General features: G+C 42.5%; 1 protein-coding gene and 1 non-coding gene across 3 annotated transcripts in view; both read right to left on the reverse strand.

Annotated features, from left to right (window-relative positions):
• Positions 1-813: 813 nt before the first annotated feature.
• The window catches only part of polr1a (RNA polymerase I subunit A), a 30,014-nt gene continuing 12,524 nt past the window's right edge, over positions 814-18,303 (reverse strand). Inside the window, exons 23-37 of one of the 2 annotated variants that reach the window (XM_024804211.2) lie at positions 17,563-17,645; positions 16,923-17,088; positions 15,123-15,246; positions 14,709-14,803; positions 14,411-14,610; positions 12,668-12,835; positions 11,701-11,836; positions 11,338-11,492; positions 11,127-11,256; positions 10,910-11,017; positions 4,428-4,688; positions 2,044-2,244; positions 1,615-1,732; positions 1,360-1,524; positions 814-1,131 (exon numbers count right to left, since the gene is read on the reverse strand). In XM_024804211.2, the coding sequence (XP_024659979.1) occupies positions 1,031-1,131; positions 1,360-1,524; positions 1,615-1,732; positions 2,044-2,244; positions 4,428-4,688; positions 10,910-11,017; positions 11,127-11,256; positions 11,338-11,492; positions 11,701-11,836; positions 12,668-12,835; positions 14,411-14,610; positions 14,709-14,803; positions 15,123-15,246; positions 16,923-17,088; positions 17,563-17,645 (2,211 nt within the window). In that variant the 3' untranslated portion in view covers positions 814-1,030. Of the gene's footprint in view, positions 1,132-1,359; positions 1,525-1,614; positions 1,733-2,043; positions 2,245-4,427; positions 4,689-10,909; positions 11,021-11,126; positions 11,257-11,337; positions 11,493-11,700; positions 11,837-12,667; positions 12,836-14,410; positions 14,611-14,708; positions 14,804-15,122; positions 15,247-16,922; positions 17,089-17,562; positions 17,646-18,303 lie in introns of both variants that reach the window. The other variant, XM_024804210.2, reaches the window with a different exon arrangement.
• Positions 16,539-16,652, reverse strand: LOC111500632 (small nucleolar RNA SNORA5). The gene has a single exon (XR_002721186.1). It is a non-coding gene; the product is annotated as a small nucleolar RNA SNORA5 (small nucleolar RNA).

An 18,303-nucleotide genomic window follows, 5' to 3' on the forward strand; every position in this document is an offset into this window, starting at 1 on the left:
AGATTTACTCTTAGAACAGTAGTAATGCAGATTTATAAATCGAGATAAATACACAGAACCAACTTTACAGGTTACACAATAAGGTTTAGGATAAATAAGCCAGAGATGTAAAAGTGTAAATAAATCAGGAGAGAAACAGTAGATACATTTTGTCTGGGTGCAGGACTGGATCAATGCACCCAAGTCACACTGGACTGGTGGACTGTGACCTCGGAATATTTTCAACACACTAACTATAGTTTTTCTGGGTGAGCTTATGCTTTAAAGTACACACTAATTACTCAGCCACCTACACATTACACATGCAGGAGCTGCTTACTCATGGACACCCATATCATGACGCTCTAGAAAGTTTGGAGTCAGCAGTGACGGCGGTTTTTGCTCACTGTGTGCCTCAGCACTTGGTGATTATGCCAACTTTAGTCATCTTGGATGACCTGTTGCACTTCTTAATCATTATCTCTGCAGTAACAGATATTTTACAGACTGACAGTAGCATCCTGATAGAGTACGGCCCTTGAACACAGTGAGAGCTTTAGAATGACACACATATGTTTGTAAATCTAGACCTCATGACCTCAATTCACTGAAAAGACTGACCTCTGTTCAGAGTCTTGAGCTTGAGCTAGAGTAAGTAATCAGATTCATCTTTTTTTCCTTTACCAAACGAACTTAATAAAGACACTCTGGACCTGCTCAAGGCCTGTCTATAATGCTGAATGACTATTGTTGTGTTCCCAAAAACATAAATTGATGTTGTTTACAATTCAAACAGTCCCAATACTGTCACAAAATACATACATAACAAAAATACAAAATTCAATATTCCTTTTATTAAGAAATGAAAACAAAGTGACTTATTCCATCAGTTTTTATGTTCTTTTAATGAAACGTTGCAGCCTGGAAGGCTTTTGCTAAAAGGAAATAAACATATTTACTGATGCATTCTGTAGAGGATGTAAGGAGCCTGCAGACCGGATCAGCTGTGATCTTATCACATCATATCTAACCACTGTCAGCATCTCTGTCTCTACTGCAGAGGCTGCTTCAGTTCAAAGAGTCCTGTTCCACCTCTGACTACTTTCCCCACCACCAGGCAGGCTGAGGGTGACACTAGCTGATCATGTGATCCTGAAGGGGGAGGGGGGAGGGGGGGGGGGGGGAAGAGGAAGAAGAAGAATACTTTACTTAACAACAATGCTGAAAATGTATTTCTATACATTTACTTCTGACTAATGATCAAATCCGATTTAGTACATAGAAAAAACAAAGAGCCTAACGCTGGTAGACCAGTAGCGACCCTCGTAAACTGTGATTTCTCTTCAGCTTTCTATGCTTTATCAATGTTGTCATCCTTACCTAGCATGGTGGCCTGCTTGAGGAATTTGTAGCTGGTCTCGAAGGTCATCTGCTGCAGAGGAGAGGAGTTGGACCGGATTGCGTGTCGGTTCAGTGGCTTATATACACCTTCATAGCACATGTAGTCTGCTACCAGTGATAGATGTCTGGGGTCAACTTCAATACCTGGAGAGAGACGGAGGAAATCTGAGTGATTCTGAGAGCTTTCCTGGTTTGGGGTTTTTTGAGTACGAGTCTAAATAAGAGCATGTTTACCATAGACAGCAAAGACATTTTTGATCTCTTTCTCTATGACCTTCAGAGCCACCTCAATTCCATATGTCTTCGCCATGGCGTGCACCTCATTGGAGTACAGTCTGTTGATGTCCAAGATCTGGAGGAAAATAAATAGAGCTGCAGTGTTGGGACAACTGAAAACATGCAGTCTGGTAAGACAGAGCAACACAAATACAATAAGAAACTGCAGAAGCCTTTCCAAACTACAGAGGCGATATCGCCACAGTTACTCTCTGTATTTCTGATCGGACCAATCAAAATGTAGCTGGAGGAATCTTATCTGTAACCCAGCAACTTGTAACTCTGACCAGCTGTTTACCTTCACTTAATTTAGAAAGGCTTGCAGATGTGCAAAAAAACAAAAAGCCACCCTTATAAGCACGGCATTGTTTCAATTTCACCACCTACATCACTGTACTTGAAGATTTCATGCATGTTGATTCCCTCAGTGTTCAGAACGGTTTCCTTTTCTCCGGTCTTTGTTGTCGTTTCGCTGAGCAGGCAGCGCGTCAGGCCCTTGGTCTCCATGATGACGGCATTCTGGGCCAGCGATGTCAGCACCGAGGTCAGATCAAAGTGCACCTTGCTCACAGGTAATGCCAGGTCAACCTATAAAAGGAGACAGATGAGAGTTAATCTACTTCCTGTAGCTGCATACCTTAGCGTCATGCGTGTCAGTGCAATCGCAATACGTCGTAATTTCCAAAAGTCCTCAATTATACAAAACCCAGGCTAAAAACCCCACAAGGATCGATGCACAGGTTGTCTTCTGGAGGGAGATCGTCTTTCACACCAATTGCGCAATTGCACACTGCTGGCACGGTGTCTGTGCACAGAAAATCTGTGTTGCGCACAAAAAAAACCTAACCTGAATTGAAATTAAAATAAATACGTTAACAATTCTGTTTTGCAGTGTTAGTCAGTGAGTGACTGAACGATGCCACCTTATCCCATAGTCCAGCCAATGATGCGATTCACATTCGTATATACGCAGCTAATCAACGTCGTTGACAGGCTATGACAGCGTCCTTATGTGCCGACACCGGTGTTTTAGCTGGCAAAGTGGCGTGGCTGATGTGGAGTGAAGCCACGTTAATGACAACGTGGACAACAGTTGGAGATGTGAGCAGGACAGACAGAACAATTGACGGGAAAAGTGTGGACTTCATACCAGTTTCTAAATTGTGTTGACCGGCCACGTAAAACCAGAGTAAGGCATTCACTTTTGGCTCACTCTTTCTTCACTTCCACACGGGGCGGCAGCTGAGGTGAGGTTCTATTTGGGTTTTATTTTTATGTATTGTTTAAGGGAATGAGTAAATCTGTTTTCCTGTTTTCTTTCAGCTGTGGCAGTCCATGTGTGTCTTTGTTTCCTTCCTTCTTTGCCTAAATTATTTGAGAATAAAAGGAGAACCCTGAGAATAATTCTGAATTAGATGGCTGCTTTTTCTTATTCTAACCGGATGAGCCCATGATGCTGATTGCTTCAGCCCTGAACCTTCCTTCCTTCAAAACAGTTTTGTTGTGTGTGTCAGAACAATGAGGCGACTGCTGAATGTTACAGGTGTTACAGCAGTGATCCATCTGCTGCTGTAATCAGGTATCAGGCTGTTGTTCTCCTTTATCTCATAGTGGACACAAATTATTTTTTGGAGTGGCACAAATAATTTGTGTGGCATCAGATTTGATGCAGAACAGCTGATTGTTCTGTAAATAGTTTGAAATGTTTATTTAAAAAAAACGCCTTCGCTGCATTTTTAGGGAAACAGCTGCAAAAAACTTTGTTTGCAAAACTCAGTTACTTTTTTGAAGAAGTAACTATATAATTAATTGCCCAGCATTGGTCATTATTTACTGTATTTTGCAGACAGAGTTACAGACTCTCTCCCAGACCACAGACTCATAATACAAGTCAGAACTTTATTTTTTTTAAAAAGAAGAAAGTTGAGTTTTCAAAATTGGAGTTCAAGTTATTTTTACTTCCAAGTGTTAACATACTACACAGGTCATGAACAAGATTTTTTAAATTGTCATTGTAAGTGGGCTAAAGCAGTTAATTAGAAGTAGTCTAACATAAATGTAAACGCTGTAATTTGATTATTTTAATAAACCATGTAACTTGGATGGATTCGATGCTGGCGTGACCACAGTGCTCATGTCTGCTGTTGCTCACAGTGGTCCACAGTGGGTCGCTCAGGGAGTTTGTGTGTTTGCTCAGACACATGCAATATTAGAGGGAACATTGTTTCACACCAACCCTCTGGACTACCATCCACCACTCTTCACTGTGGTCTTCAACGTCCTTTATCCAGTACATTCACTGTCCTCCTCTGCACATGTCCACATGTTTTTAGTTTTTATTGTGGCAAAACTCATCAGTTACTCCTGCAGTTTAGACATGAACGCTGCAACCCACAAATCTACCAGTTCATGCATTCACAGCAGCCACAGTAAGAGCCTTTGTAGCCTTCCTCTTTTCAAAGATGGCACCTGATAATGAATGCTAATGACGTGTTATCTTACAGTAATTACACTTAGGAAGGAAACTTGGTGAGAAATGTGCTTAAATGTACAATTTATGATTTCCTTCCTGCTCTTCTACACAAACTGAGTGAAACTAGCATGACCAGAAGTAGAGGAAACAGTTGCTCCTGAGGGCCAAACATCTTTGCCTGTGTGTGTGTGTGTGTGTGCGTGTGTGTGGGTGTGGAAGCAACAAAGTGAGAGCCATCTCTAAGAGAAAGTCAGTGTTCATTTTTCAGAATCTACTACTCTGACATGCACACACTCACCTCACACCAGAGTTCATGCTTGTGGTCATAGCTGTATCTCTCTATGGCTGCGTTTGACTCCAGCACAGAGTTCACTCTCATCTCACTCTGCGACTCTGCTCCTTCCACTCGTTTTTCTCCCTTCTTCCTCTTCTCTGTTCTCCTCCCGTTAGCCTGAGGCTCCTCCACAGCGTTTGTCTCCTCCTCCGCCTCTTCCACGCCCTGGTCCTCTTTATCCTCTGGGTCATCGCCATTGTCTTCCTCCTCGCTTTCATAGTCCACCTGCAAAAAAATGAGCCTGCTAATCTTTCTGGCCTTTTGGTAACATATTGAACAGGAAGCACGTTTCTTTGTGAAATAAACTGATATCAAACATCAAACAAAGGAGCGCCCATTTTAATTTTTAAAAGAGGCAAACCTTAAATCAAACTGAACATATCTGAGAATGAAAGTTAATCACGGACCACAGAAACCTCAAGGTGCACGCCCTCACAGACAGAAACTTTCCACCGTACTTCACTGTCTGCACTCCTTTGCCTTTGCATATGATGTTGATCATCTGACAAACCAGAGGAACCTGACACTGAGGGTTCGTTGTGTTAAAGCACATATGTTAAAAATGTGTTTAACACATGTGCTGCATTGGCTCAGATACAACACATTGTGTGAATTTTGACACGCTGTTTTAAAACAAAACCCACGCTGTGTCCAAATTCACGTTCAATGTGTCCAACACATTTTGTGTGTCATTCTTTAAACACATCCTTTGTAAGAGTGTATGAGTCTTACAAGTGTGGCGCATATTATAAACATATAAAACATAAAAAGTACTGAGTGAAGATTAAAAATGGCATGTGACAGACAGCGCTGCTTTTATCAAGGAATTCTCAGAATTTTTAACAAACATACATTCAAACTATAATATGATAATTTTAACCGGTGATTTTAACCTGCACATAGATAATCCTTCTGACCCTGCAGCAAAAGAATTCTTAAACATTCTTCACTGTTTGGATTTTACCCAGCACGTCACGCAGCCGACTCACAACAGAGGACACACTCTGGACCTGGTCATCACCCATGGGCTGTCCACCAGTGTGTCCTCTGTTGTTGACTTGGCTGTCTCTGACCACTACTGTGTGTTTTTCAACATCACCGGTTTTATTCAGCGGGAGACCTCGGTGCGAACTGTGAGGAGGCGCTATCTAACCTCTGAAGTGGCTGCAAATTTTACCAGGGTTTTAGACGAATGCCCCCCTGTGATTTTACCTGCACCCTGCGATCTGATTTTTAATCATTTCAACAGCAAACTGAAGAAAAGCCTTGACTCCGTTGCTCCACTCACCACCAAAAAGATTAACGTAAAACACGTATCACCCTGGAGAAACGAAGAAGTCAAAAAACTCAAAAGAAATTGCAGGGCAGCAGAAAGGAGATGGAGGAAAAATAAAAATACTATCAACCATCAAATATTTTGCGAGCAACTTAAAGTGTACAATAATACATTAAGGAATTCAAGAAATTCATACTTCGCCAAAATAATCAGTAATAACAAAAATAATCCCAAGGTCCTCTTTTCCACCATAGATCATTTATTTAACCCTGATTTTAAAAGCTCCAAAAGAACCCCCACAGACTCACTCTGTGAGCAGTTTGCAGACCACTTCAGGGGAAAGATCAGCGCCATCAGATCTGATATTTTATCTAATCGCGATATGTTTGTAAACACATCTGAGGGCTCGATTGTACCTGAGGAGACACTGGACAGCTTTGTCCTGGTTAATGCTGAGAACTTTCAGAAAGTTTTCTCCACAGTGAGACCCACCACATGTCTTTTAGATCCAATCCCTTCTTCACTCTTTAAAACACTTTATGGATTTTTTGAGGCTGAGCTTTTATACATGATGAATTGCTCTCTTCAGTTGGGTGTCTTCCCTGCTGCCTTTAAAACGGCGGTGGTGAGGCCCCTTCTGAAGAAGAGCAATTTGGATTGTAATGATTTTAATAACTACAGACCTGTATCCAACTTACCATTTTTAAGTAAAATCTTAGAAAAACTTGTTTTTACTCAGATTACTGATTTTCTCAATGATAGACAGATCCTGGAGATATTCCAGTCTGGATTTAGGGTGAACCACAGCACAGAGACTGCTCTCCTAAAGGTTTTAAATGATCTTAGATGTAACTGGGACTCCCAAAAGCTCTCAGTCCTGGTGCTACTGGATCTAAGCGCAGCCTTTGATACAGTAGACCACGCTATTCTTTTAAACAGACTGAAACACATAGTGGGCCTCTCTGGTGCTGTACACAACTGGTTCACTTCCTATCTCTCTGACAGAACTTTTATGGTGAGTATGGATACATGCTCCTCTAAGATCCATAGAATGACATGTGGTGTGCCTCAAGGGTCGGTTCTAGGCCCTGTACTTTTTAATTTGTATATGCTCCCTCTCGGCAGTGTCATCAGGAGGCATGGAGTGAACTTTCACAGTTACGCTGATGACACGCAGCTGTACATCTCCGTGTCTCCTGATGACACCAGACCAATGGATGCCCTTTTTAACTGTATCTTAGATATACGATCTTGGATGGCAGAAAACTTTTTACAGCTTAACCAGGACAAAACTGAAGTTTTAATCGTCGGTCCTGAGGCTCAGAGAGAGAAACTCTTGTCTAAATTACAGGCATTTTCACTATGTCCTTCGCTACAAGTGAAAAACCTGGGTGTTATTTTTGACTCTGAGCTTGGTTTTATCCCACATGTTAAACATGTAGGGCTGCTCGATTATGGCAAAAATGATAATCACGATTATTTTCACTGAAATTGAGATCACGATTATTTGACGATATTTATTTAACCCTTTAAGACCTACCATAGAACCAAGTCCACCAGAGCTTATATTATTTTTTTTTTACATGCTGTAGTGCCATTTGTGGGAGCATTTCAAGTTGCTATACATCAATACAACTGTTATAGCCCATATTTTAATAATATGTATGCATTAAGTCCATAGTAATTACATAAATTGCAAAAAAGTGCAATAAACTACAAAAAAAATTGAAAATCGCTTTTGTTTTGTTTACATATATTTCTACTTGGAGAAATTTAAGAGGTTTATCCCTCAAAACTTTAAATACAATAAAGTTGCAAAAAAATAGTTTACAACAACAGGAAATTTATTTTGAGTGTCTTCATAGTTTTATTTTGGAGATACAGCAATTTTTATATACTGCAGGAAAAACAAAAAACAATCCTATGATGCAAATTTGCAAAGAAAACAGCATGTGCATCATTTCACTGTGGGAAGTGTTACGAACAGCTGATCGGAACGGCAAAGCGTGTTTCTGGAATATTATGTTTTTGTTCCTGCAAGCGCTTTTTATGCAATTTTTGCAAAGCTATATGTGGAACGAAACCGTGACCTAGGACAAGCTGATGGCATCAGATGTAAGTACAACTCCTCCGGTTTCATATACAAAACAAATTATTGCGCTAGCTTACACGGTTCAGGTTCTACAGGGATTTAAAAATAGTTACGCAAAACGGAGCGTGCTGCTCTGACCGGCTTTAAAGGGTTAACAATGACTTTAAAAAAATAATATAAAATAGTGTGCAACACCACTGAAGTTTTTTTTTTTTTTAAACTCTCTTTTCAACCAACGGCAGTCACTCTCCAAATAACTTCTGCTTAGCTTTCCGAGCTTCCCTCGGGTCCTCTTAATCAGCGGTCTCCACCCTTTTTTGCGCCACGGACCGGTTTATGCCCGACAATATTTTCACAGACGGCCTTTAAGGTGTCGCGGATAAATGAGGGAGGGGCTAATAATCGGCTCAGTCATTTTTAATGATCGTTGAAAGCCCAGATCGTAATCGTGATTAAAATTCGATTAATTGAGCAGCCCTATAAACATGTAACCAAAATTGGATTTTATCATCTAAAAAATATAGCCAGAGTCCGCCCTATTCTCTCTCGGGCCAACACAGAGATGCTGATGCATGCTTTTATTACCAGTCGCATTGATTACTGTAACGCCCTGCTCTCTGGTCTTCCTAAGAAGAATATTTCAACTTTACAACTTTTGCAAAACTCGGCAGCTCGTGTGCTGACGAAGACCAGAGGGCGGGCCCACATTACACCGGTTTTAGAATCGCTGCATTGGCTCCCCGTGTGTTTCAGGATCGATTTTAAAGTTCTTTTATTGGTTTTTAAATGTCTTAATGGTCTTGGGCCTTCTTATCTCTCAGATCTGCTTTTACCATACGAACCCTCGCGGACCCTGAGGTCCTGTGGTGCTGGCCTTTTAATTGTCCCTAAAGTCAGGACACATACTCACGGAGAGGCAGCTTTTCAGTGGTATGGTCCTCATCTGTGGAACAGCCTGCCGGAGGAGCTCAGGGCCGCAGAGAACGTACATGTTTTTAAGAACAGGCTCAAGACCCACCTTTTTAATTTAGCTTTTACTTAGCGTTTATTTATTTTATGCTTATTTATTCTATCCTGTTATTCTATTATTAATTTAGACTTTACCTAATATTTATTGATTTTATTCTTATTCATTTTTTAATCTTCTTACTCTATTTATATTTATATTTATATTTATATTGTATCCTGTTTCTTATTTATTTTATCATTTTACCCTGTATATATCCTATTGTGTCATATCTCCAGTGTTTCCTCAGAGGGCGCTCTCTGCACCGGGGCTGTGATCGACTGTGGCTGCGGGGTCTCTGGGGGTCCTCTCAGCCTGGTTGGGGGGCTCCTTGGCCTCCCTCCTGCTGTGTGCCCAGCCTGGAGGCTGCGGTCTGTGACCGCCTCCCGGTGCAGACGGCTCCCTGTTATAGTGTTTCCTCACTTGGCTCATGCGAGCCCAGCCCAATTTTTACTCTTTAAGTGTGCGCGTGTGTGTGTGTGTGTGTATGTGTGTGTGTGTGTGGGGGGGGGGGGATATGTGTGTATTCACATCATTTATGTTAATGAGAGTGTGGGGAGTGAGTTGGAGGGTGGGGTGGGCTGCTTTTAACTATGTAAAGCACTTTGTGCTACATTTTTTTTTTGTATGAAAAGTGCTTTATAAATAAAGATTGATTGATTGATTGATTGATGTGACATTTCACCTCTGACCCCGCCTTCAGATCTGAAGGCTAGAGTGACAATAATGTTATACAGCCGTAAAACTATATTTCTTGCTGCTATTGTTTGTACTGACAACATACACACGGGGAAGCACATGTTCAAAAGAGCACATTACTTTGGACGTCTGACTTTTTCTTCAAGGTCAAATAAATGAAAATTACTTAGGAAATGATACTGATATATGAAGATTCCCATGTGACTTCTGACCTCATGTCTAAGTTTCACATCTGTTGTGTGTTGTTTTCGATCTGGGACAGTTTCCAATTTCCTTGTACTATTGGCCTGGGTGTGACAGTGCAATTATCTTTCTTTCTTCCAAGCTGACCCCAAAATGTGTTGTGTCTTTAAAGCAGTGTTTCCCAACCACTGTGCCGTGACACGTAGGTGTGCCGTGGAAGATGATCTACTTCCACCTGATTAGTACTCTAAGCCAGAAGTTCCCAAAGTGTGGCGCGCAGGGGAGGCGCAGAGCCATTGCAGGGGAGGCCCTGTATGAATTAAAAAACAAACAAGAAAAATGCTTGGACACTGCTAGCATAATGGACAGGTTTTTGACGGGGCTCCCACAAAAACTCAAAGCAGAAGATGAAGCATCGTCAAACCAACTTCCTTCCAAGCCAAATACTAGAAAATATGATGAAGCATATCTTTCCTTTGGCTTCACTTGCACAAGGTAGGTCTCATCTGCAGAATTAGTTTCCCCTGCGTTGGGAGCACGCGCTGGGCTCTCCAAATCCTGACAAACAGTATCCCACATTCTGGATTTTCGCGAAGATTTTCTTGTAAAAGAAAGGGGGGCCTAGCAAAAAAGTTTGGGAACCACTGCTCTAAGCGATCGCCGTGAATTATATTCTCTTCCAATAGAGGGCAGTACAACTGCCTGCTCTAATTAAAAGAGCTGCCAACTGCCAGTAAAACAGAAGAAGATGAAGAAGACATAATATAATTACATAATAGCCATGCTGTGAGACCACGCAGCATAGTGATCGATAAATATTTGAAAAGAAAAAGCAGTCAGTCTGACCCGAATCCTGGAGAAAACGCAGACCCAGGTGAAGGGCCTAGCATGAGTTGTGGTGTACTGGAGACAAACCGAGCCAATTTCACCATACCTGGTGCGCAGGGAAAAATGATCAATAAGTATAATAAGTAATGAGTACGTGGAGTGGATCAGTACCAAGCTGTTCAAAAACGACTCCAACTTCATCCCAGCGGAGGACTCCCACACCTCATATTTAAACATCTCATGCACTGTGTCTGGTTTCCTGTTTTGTATCTGTCAGCCTCCCCACGATCGCCCACTGGCAGTTGCGACAGGCAGGAAAGAGAGTGGGCTTCAAGCACACACCACATTTCTTATCTTCATACCTCCTCTTCCTGTTTGCCTTTCCTCTTCGCATCCGAAGCGTCAGTGTCTCCTTCATTCTCCTGGTCGTCAACGATCTCTCGCTCCTGCTCTTCCTCTCCATCATCTAACTGCTGAATGACAACGTGACAAAGGTTTGTTTTTGTAGTGGGAAAGAAAATGTTTGAACACCACATGTGCTGTAAATGCTTCAAAAGAACACTGAATTAAAAAACAGACCCCTCCTGAGGCAGCTGCTCCATTGCCGTCATCATCCCTGTCTCTGGCGGTGGCCCTCCTGGTCTCCACAGCGATGGAGGCCAGCTTGGCAGAGCGCTTCTTTATGGCGTCGAGGAGGAGACGGAAGAACCTGGAAGGACGAAACAAAGCGTGAGGAAGGTGAGGAACAATGACAGTGCTTCCTTTATGGCACAGTGAAACAGACACACACCTGGTTTCCATGTAGTGGAGGATCTGCTGCGGTGACAACAGCCTATCATCAGAGTAGCGCTCTGGAGGCAGGAAATGGAAGGTGATTTTGAACACCCGCAGCTTGTGGTGATTTTCAATTCGCAGCGTCTCAACCACACCCACCTTCTGCAGCACCTGTTCTCACACACACACACACACACACACACACACACACACACACACACACCTGCAGTGAGTTCCTCCCGCTCATTCCTCACATGCAGCCACAGTTAATGACAGGCAGGATCAGGGAACATGTGCCAGGCAATAAAGATTAGAGGGAGTGAAAATTGGGAAGGTGAATAAGTAAGCAAGTCAGACGCGCAAGAGAAGTGATTCCTACCTCAGCTAGGCACACCCGGGCCAACTTCTTACGAAGCACTTTCACCCTCTTCAAAGCTCTCTTGTTGTTGAGCACTGGAACGCTCATCATGGGGGTTTTAATGTTGGCGCTGGCCACCATCAGGATCTCTCTCAGACTTTGAGGAGGACACACACAAAATGAGAAACTGAGGGAAGGTATAGTGGAAGGCTTTGACAGACAAAACAAAAGCCTCTGACACAGGGATGCTGCCAGCAACCCGCTGCACACGTAGTGCCACCCAACCTTAATGTGAGTATGAACTAAAAATACAGTTTGCCTGTTAGAGGATTTTTAAGTTTTATTGTCATGAAATGCAACTGAGTGATATACTGATAAGTGTTTAATATTTCTGCTTATGCAAAGGTCTTTCTATCATGAACTCTCTGAACAGTCACATCACAACACCACAATGAGTTGTGAAAACAAGCTGTTATTGTTAGATTAAGTTCCAGAAACTGCATGTTCTCTCCCCACGAGTGAAGAGCGTGCAGCTAAGTTCCTGTTTTATCTTTGCTTTGCCATGTGACATCACTATACTGAGTGTATAAATAAAGATGCAAGACAAGTGTGGGGTGTGTGAGTCTTGTTGGGCTCTCACCCGTGCACGTTACCTGCTGAACTGTCTGAGTGTCATTTCTTCACCTGAGTGTTTGATAACTGTTCACCCCTAACAAAACCCTTTACAGACACAGCTAACTGGAAACAACTGTAACGTGTTGGCCCACTCCTCAATTTCATTAATGAGTGTGCAATTTTGTCCGTAATTCTATTTTTTCAAGCCGCCGTATTGTTGTTCGACTGGTTCAACCAGCACCTCATGCTTCCTTCGGCCCACACTTCTTTTGAATCAACCAAGTGCAAAAGCTTATTAAAGTGTGCAAAGACTCTTTTAACGGCACTATGACACTGTTGTGCCCCCACATTTGCGATGAGGACGAGTCATTACCGAGGTATTCCCAAAGTGACGTTCATCTCTCCTCTGCCAGCAAAGTGGAAGGTGTTGAGAGTCATCTGGGTGGAGGGCTCACCTATGGACTGAGCTGCCAGCAGACCCACAGCTTCACCTGGGTCACACAGCGAACGCTGCCACTTATAATGCAGCAGCTGGCGAAGGCTGAGGACAAAAACAGAAAGTTATAGCCTGCACAAGTATCATCTGTCCCAGCTGTTTCCAGCTGTTCTAGGTACATGAGCGTAAAAACCCCTTTGTCTATATTTAGCCTCGAATTACACAAAGAAAGCTCTCAGTTTTCATTCACACGTGCTGTCATCACTTTATTTGGTGGTTCTCGTCCTTCGTTTAATTAGAAATGCACTTCTGGGATCTTTCTTTTCGATCAGGTTTTCCCAGGACTCTGTGCATCCCTCTTTAACAGGAACAGTTTTATCAGGCTTTCACATTACTGTGTAGAAATATTTGGACCACTCCTCTTGGCAACCTTACTTTCCTGGTATTTGGCATTTGTTTACACACAGCTCTTGTAAATTTCAGGCAGACTCACATGTGGACTTTGAGCGCTTACCAGCACTTTATCTTTTTTCAGCTGCTCTCGTTTAGATTTGCTGCTGTGCTCTGAATGCTGCTCTGTTGCATAACCCTATTTGGGCCAAACTGTCAGCCTAACCCTCTAAGAGCACTTTGATGTGGTTCTTTTGTAGAGAGAAGAGCCAAACAAGCCTTTTAGTATGTTTCTATCTGAACTCTCGTGAACTTTAACATGGTAACTGTCACAGTCTGGCGAGAGCAGACTGTATGTATTGTGAAGAGTGGACCCAAAATGCAGACACCAAGGAACTTGGATCAAAACTTGAGTATCAACAAAAAGCGAGCCGTTTAATGAGGCTGGCAGAAAAGGTACAAATAAAGGGCAAGGCAAACAGAAATAAAACTAACATTAACCTAAACTGGGAGAACTAAACAAACAACATGGAAAAACCTGGACATGAAACCTAGAAACATGGCATGGAGAACATGGCGTGAACAACAGACGACCTGACAATCACACACTGAAAACAGAGGACTTAAATACACAGGAGGTGATTAGGGGAAGTGGAGACACATGAGGAAACAGCTGGCACACATGAACATAATGACGTCACAGTGGGAGAGTAAAACTGAACATGATGAACACAGAACACCAGACCTCTTCACAATAAAACAGGAAACATAATGAGACATAGACATGACAACCCGAACTTGACAACGTAAGACACAGACATGAAACGCATGAAGAGCAGGGGAGATTTAACATGGTTGGAAACACGAGGGGAAAATAATAACTAGAAACACTTAGGCATAATAATACAAACTTGATAACAAATGACACGCAGCATGAAACACGAAGGTTGAGGGGAAACTTAAATACAGGGGAAGAAAACACAAGGAGTCTAATAACCAAATGAACTTAGATAACCTAATGAACAAAATAAACTCAAACTTAAAACGCTGGGTCAAGAGACCCAGGATCATGACAGTAACTGAAGACTGTAGAGTCTACGATGTCGCTCTTGGGGTTTTTTGCGGTTTCTATGAACATTGCATTCCTTTGCTATGATGTTTCTCTGCTTTTAGATGTGCTCACACTAGTTCATGATCATTAAATGAAGTGCTTTTGATCAGCAAAGCACAGGCATTCTCTAAAACTGTAATAGGTATTTGTCCCCATTTGAATATTCAGACACTGAATACCTGTTTGTGTCCAGTCTGTCTTGGTTCGCAGTGTCTCTGCTCTGCAGGTATTTCTCTGTGATGCCATGAAAGTTTTCAGAGATTGATCCAAAGCAGACATCAGGCCTAAACAGGCCCAGCGACGGCTCCGGGCAGCGGGAGGACTTCCTGCAGTATTTGGATCTGCTAGCTTCATCCAGAGTGTGCCACTGTTGTACAAGCTGTGAAGTGAACAGAATTCAGTACGCTGTTTATTTCGACTACATTGGAGGTCGGGAGTTCACGTTATACAATATGTGCTGAGGAAGAGCAAACGTACCTGCAGCACAGCAGGATTTCTGCCACAGTCGGCCTCTACTTCATCAGTCTGTTTTAATTTTCCCAGCTTCTTCTGGGAAAAAAGCAAAAACGCTCCTGGCAGAGATGAAAACATGGAAACACAAACATTAGTTACAGAGGCAATGCACAAATATGCATGCAACGATTCACTGGACTCTCCTGATGAAGTTGCTGCTACGACCTACAACAGTTCAAAGTGGTAATTTAGACAATTTTTTACTTTTTCATACAAAAAGAAAAGTTTTACAATCAAACTGTGTGATTGGAAAGAGTTGGGCAGACATGTCAACCATCAGCACTGGTCCAAGATTTTACACTCAGTGCATCTCGAAAATATCATTCGGGCAAATATGTGGGAAATAATTTCCCTGCAAAGACAAACATTTTTACATACCACTCCGTGGACATGCTAACTCTCTCTTTGCTTTCCAGCGCTGGATGGCAGCAAAGTGCTTAGTGGCACTTTGAGGGTCTAAACGTGCTAAAATCTCATCCAGGCCCTGCGACCTCCTGATGACCTGGCAGGAAGGAAACACACGTCTCCTTCATTCAAACTGGCATTGTACACAGGAAGTCATTTGCTCTTTGCACGTCACTGTCACTTATTGTTGCTCGCCGGCAGACATTCAAGCACCAGCTGCCTTGGTATATTTGTCACTCTGACAATTTTACTATCCTGTTATATCTAAATCACCAAAATCCGGCACACGCGTTTGTAGCCGCTTCAACTTATCGCCTCGAAAGTGAGGAAAGTGTATCTCGGGACTCGCCAGCTGTTTATTCGCTCGTCATTTCTGGAGGTCACTGACTTTGTGCTGCAAATCACTTCTTATGGTGGAGGCTCCTTAAAGCTTTGTCCACGTAAGAAGCAATTTCAGACAGATGTGTTGACCAGAGACCATTGACATTTACTCCCAATATACATGGTGACTACCAATGTGAGCGCAGGATAATCACACATGACAGGTTAGAAAATATAGTAGAAGGTTACCTAGGCAACCGGAGTCTGCCAAGCATCAGCTTGAAAGAATGGCGCAATAAACAAATCAGTTCCTGTCTGCTTTGGCGTTATTTTCTGCCTCTATTCTGAGCGCACGTAAAAATATTTGCAAGTGCAAATTTTGCATTTTGAGAAGAAAATTATTTTGCATAAAGAAAAGTTTAATTTAGCAAAAAAAATTCATTTCTATGTGCAAATGTATTTGAGTGTTTGCTATTATCCATATACACACACAATAATGTGTGTGTATATGGATAATATATATATGTAATATATATGTGCCACAAAACCAACCAATCACAAGTCTGTGGTTGGTTGGTTTTGTGGCACACTTATAACGGCGTACAGAAAGAGTTGAGCGTGCACGGAGGAAAGCTGCTGAGAGCGCGAGCGACACACTGAGAGCAGGTGTGCAGATGTCTGTGAGCACACAGAGCAGAGATCTGAGCGCGAGGGGCTGTTATTGCATATGTATATGGATATTAGCAAACACTGAAACAGACTTCTTGCACGCAGCAATGAATTTTGTTTGCTCAAATTAAACTTTTCTTAGCTCAAAATAATTTTCTTCTCAAAATACAACATTTGCACTTGCAAATATTTTTACGTGCGCTCACAAAAGAGGCACTAAAATAATAACGCCATAGTCTGGGCGCATTCAGATTAATGTGGCTTAGCTTTCTTTTTGTAGCTTCATGCTAAACTAAGCTAACAGTTAACAAATATTTATAGTTTTGTTAACAGCTGGGCTAATACAACAAATCGTCATGGAAACTGCACAGTATTATCTGAGTTGCTGAGCACTAATGTGCTTGTATGCAGTACATATTTATCCCCCACCGAGGCCCATGACCTGCTCCTTCACTGTAGCAGCCATTTTGGCCAGTACCAACCACAGAGGGGGGAGCACTGAATTTGGCTGCGATCTTCCACAGCACTATCACAGGGAGCTGTAATGTGGCTGTGAATCAACAAATGGTTTGTGTGCAAAGTTAAGGTTGCGGTTAACAAGTCGTTTACCATCAAAACCTTTTTATAACTTGTCGAGCTGTACGCAGACAGTACACAGATGATGAAACACTGAGCCAGCCATGCGTGTATCATCAGCCATGGCTGGTAAAGTTTAGCTTTGCAGCACTACCTTGATATGTGGACCGTCTCAGATTACCATTCACATCCTCGCTGTGTTCATACCTCATAGTTGTCTTCTATGAAGGGGAACTGTCTTGGTTGCAGGAACTGAGTTTTGGGGATATCTAGTCCGTCCTCGCCGTACAGGAACTGGACCACAGAGCCATCGCTGTCTCTTACCGTCAGGTCGTACTGCACTACCAAACCCTCCAGATGTTTTATGACACATCTGCAGAGGAAATGGTTTGAAGAAGGCAGAGGGGCAGATGTGCCATATTAATGACCTTACACTGTGTTTGAAACACCTGCGTTTGATATTCTCTGCTGCTCACTTCCATACATTGCCACATGGAAGCAACATTTCCCTCTGAAATCAAATCAACTTGCTTCTCAATCTCATATCAAAACAGGGTTTCTGGTTACAAATCATCTCTGTTTGTGTTCACTCCAAAACGAAGACTAATGCTTTATCCGACCACGCTGGCATGCAAAGAGATTTACAAAGCTCAAAGCAGTGCACATATGAATGCTGTTCAGAAATCCTGTGAACTCAGATTTGAATAATGTTTCATTTGCACAGCACTCATTGCCAGCCAAAACAACAGTGAGTAAAATTCGTATAATATTTGCATTTCTTGCCCCAGACAGACACAGGGAGCATTTCTGTGTTTTTTGGGGCTTGTGTTAGTAAAACTTTTGTTACCTTTGCAGATATCCTGATCTGGATGTTTTCACGGCCGTGTCGACCAGTCCTTCTCTGCCAGCCATGCAGTGGAAGAAAAACTCCTGAGGATGAAAGAAATGCATCATAAAGGAAGAAAGTATTCAAATCCTGTGCTGTGCCACTCCAGACTCTGATCAGGTGCCTCATATTTGCCTTTATTATCTTTCAACTGTGCCCAACAGAAGCAGAGTTTACTTTAAAAAAACCATCAGCAGCAAACCTGAACTCTAAGGAGCTGCTCTTAGCAGCGAGGTTTAGCTCTCTCTATAGAGCATAAAATGAGAACAACCGCATTGGGATCCTTTACAGGAAGTGGTCTCGGTGGGTTGAACTCCAGTGGTTCTTTTATGGTATGAGTGTGAGCCACCCTCAATGCATAGGGTCTCTCACAGCACGCCATCACGGCTGAGGTAAGTAATTTCTTAAATGATCCTGAGGGTTATGGAACAAAAACCTCAAGTGGAAGACCCCAAAAAAATTCACCAGCACTGAGCCGGAGGATCCAATTGGCTGTCCATCAAGACACTGGACGATCCTCCAGTGTCTTGATGGTCCAGTCGGCCGTTACTGGTGCCGACTGCAGCCCTATAACCATCAGATGGCATCTGAGACTGAAGGGCTTCAAAAACAAATGTCTTCAAAGGCCTCGTCTCCTTGGACGCCACAGAATCAACCGTTTGGACCAAACATGCAACACTGAAAGGTGGCAGAGAGTTTTCT

Source organism: Maylandia zebra, linkage group LG2 (genome assembly GCF_041146795.1).
Source record: "Maylandia zebra isolate NMK-2024a linkage group LG2, Mzebra_GT3a, whole genome shotgun sequence".
In the NCBI taxonomy this organism is placed as follows: Eukaryota; Metazoa; Chordata; class Actinopteri; order Cichliformes; family Cichlidae; genus Maylandia; species Maylandia zebra.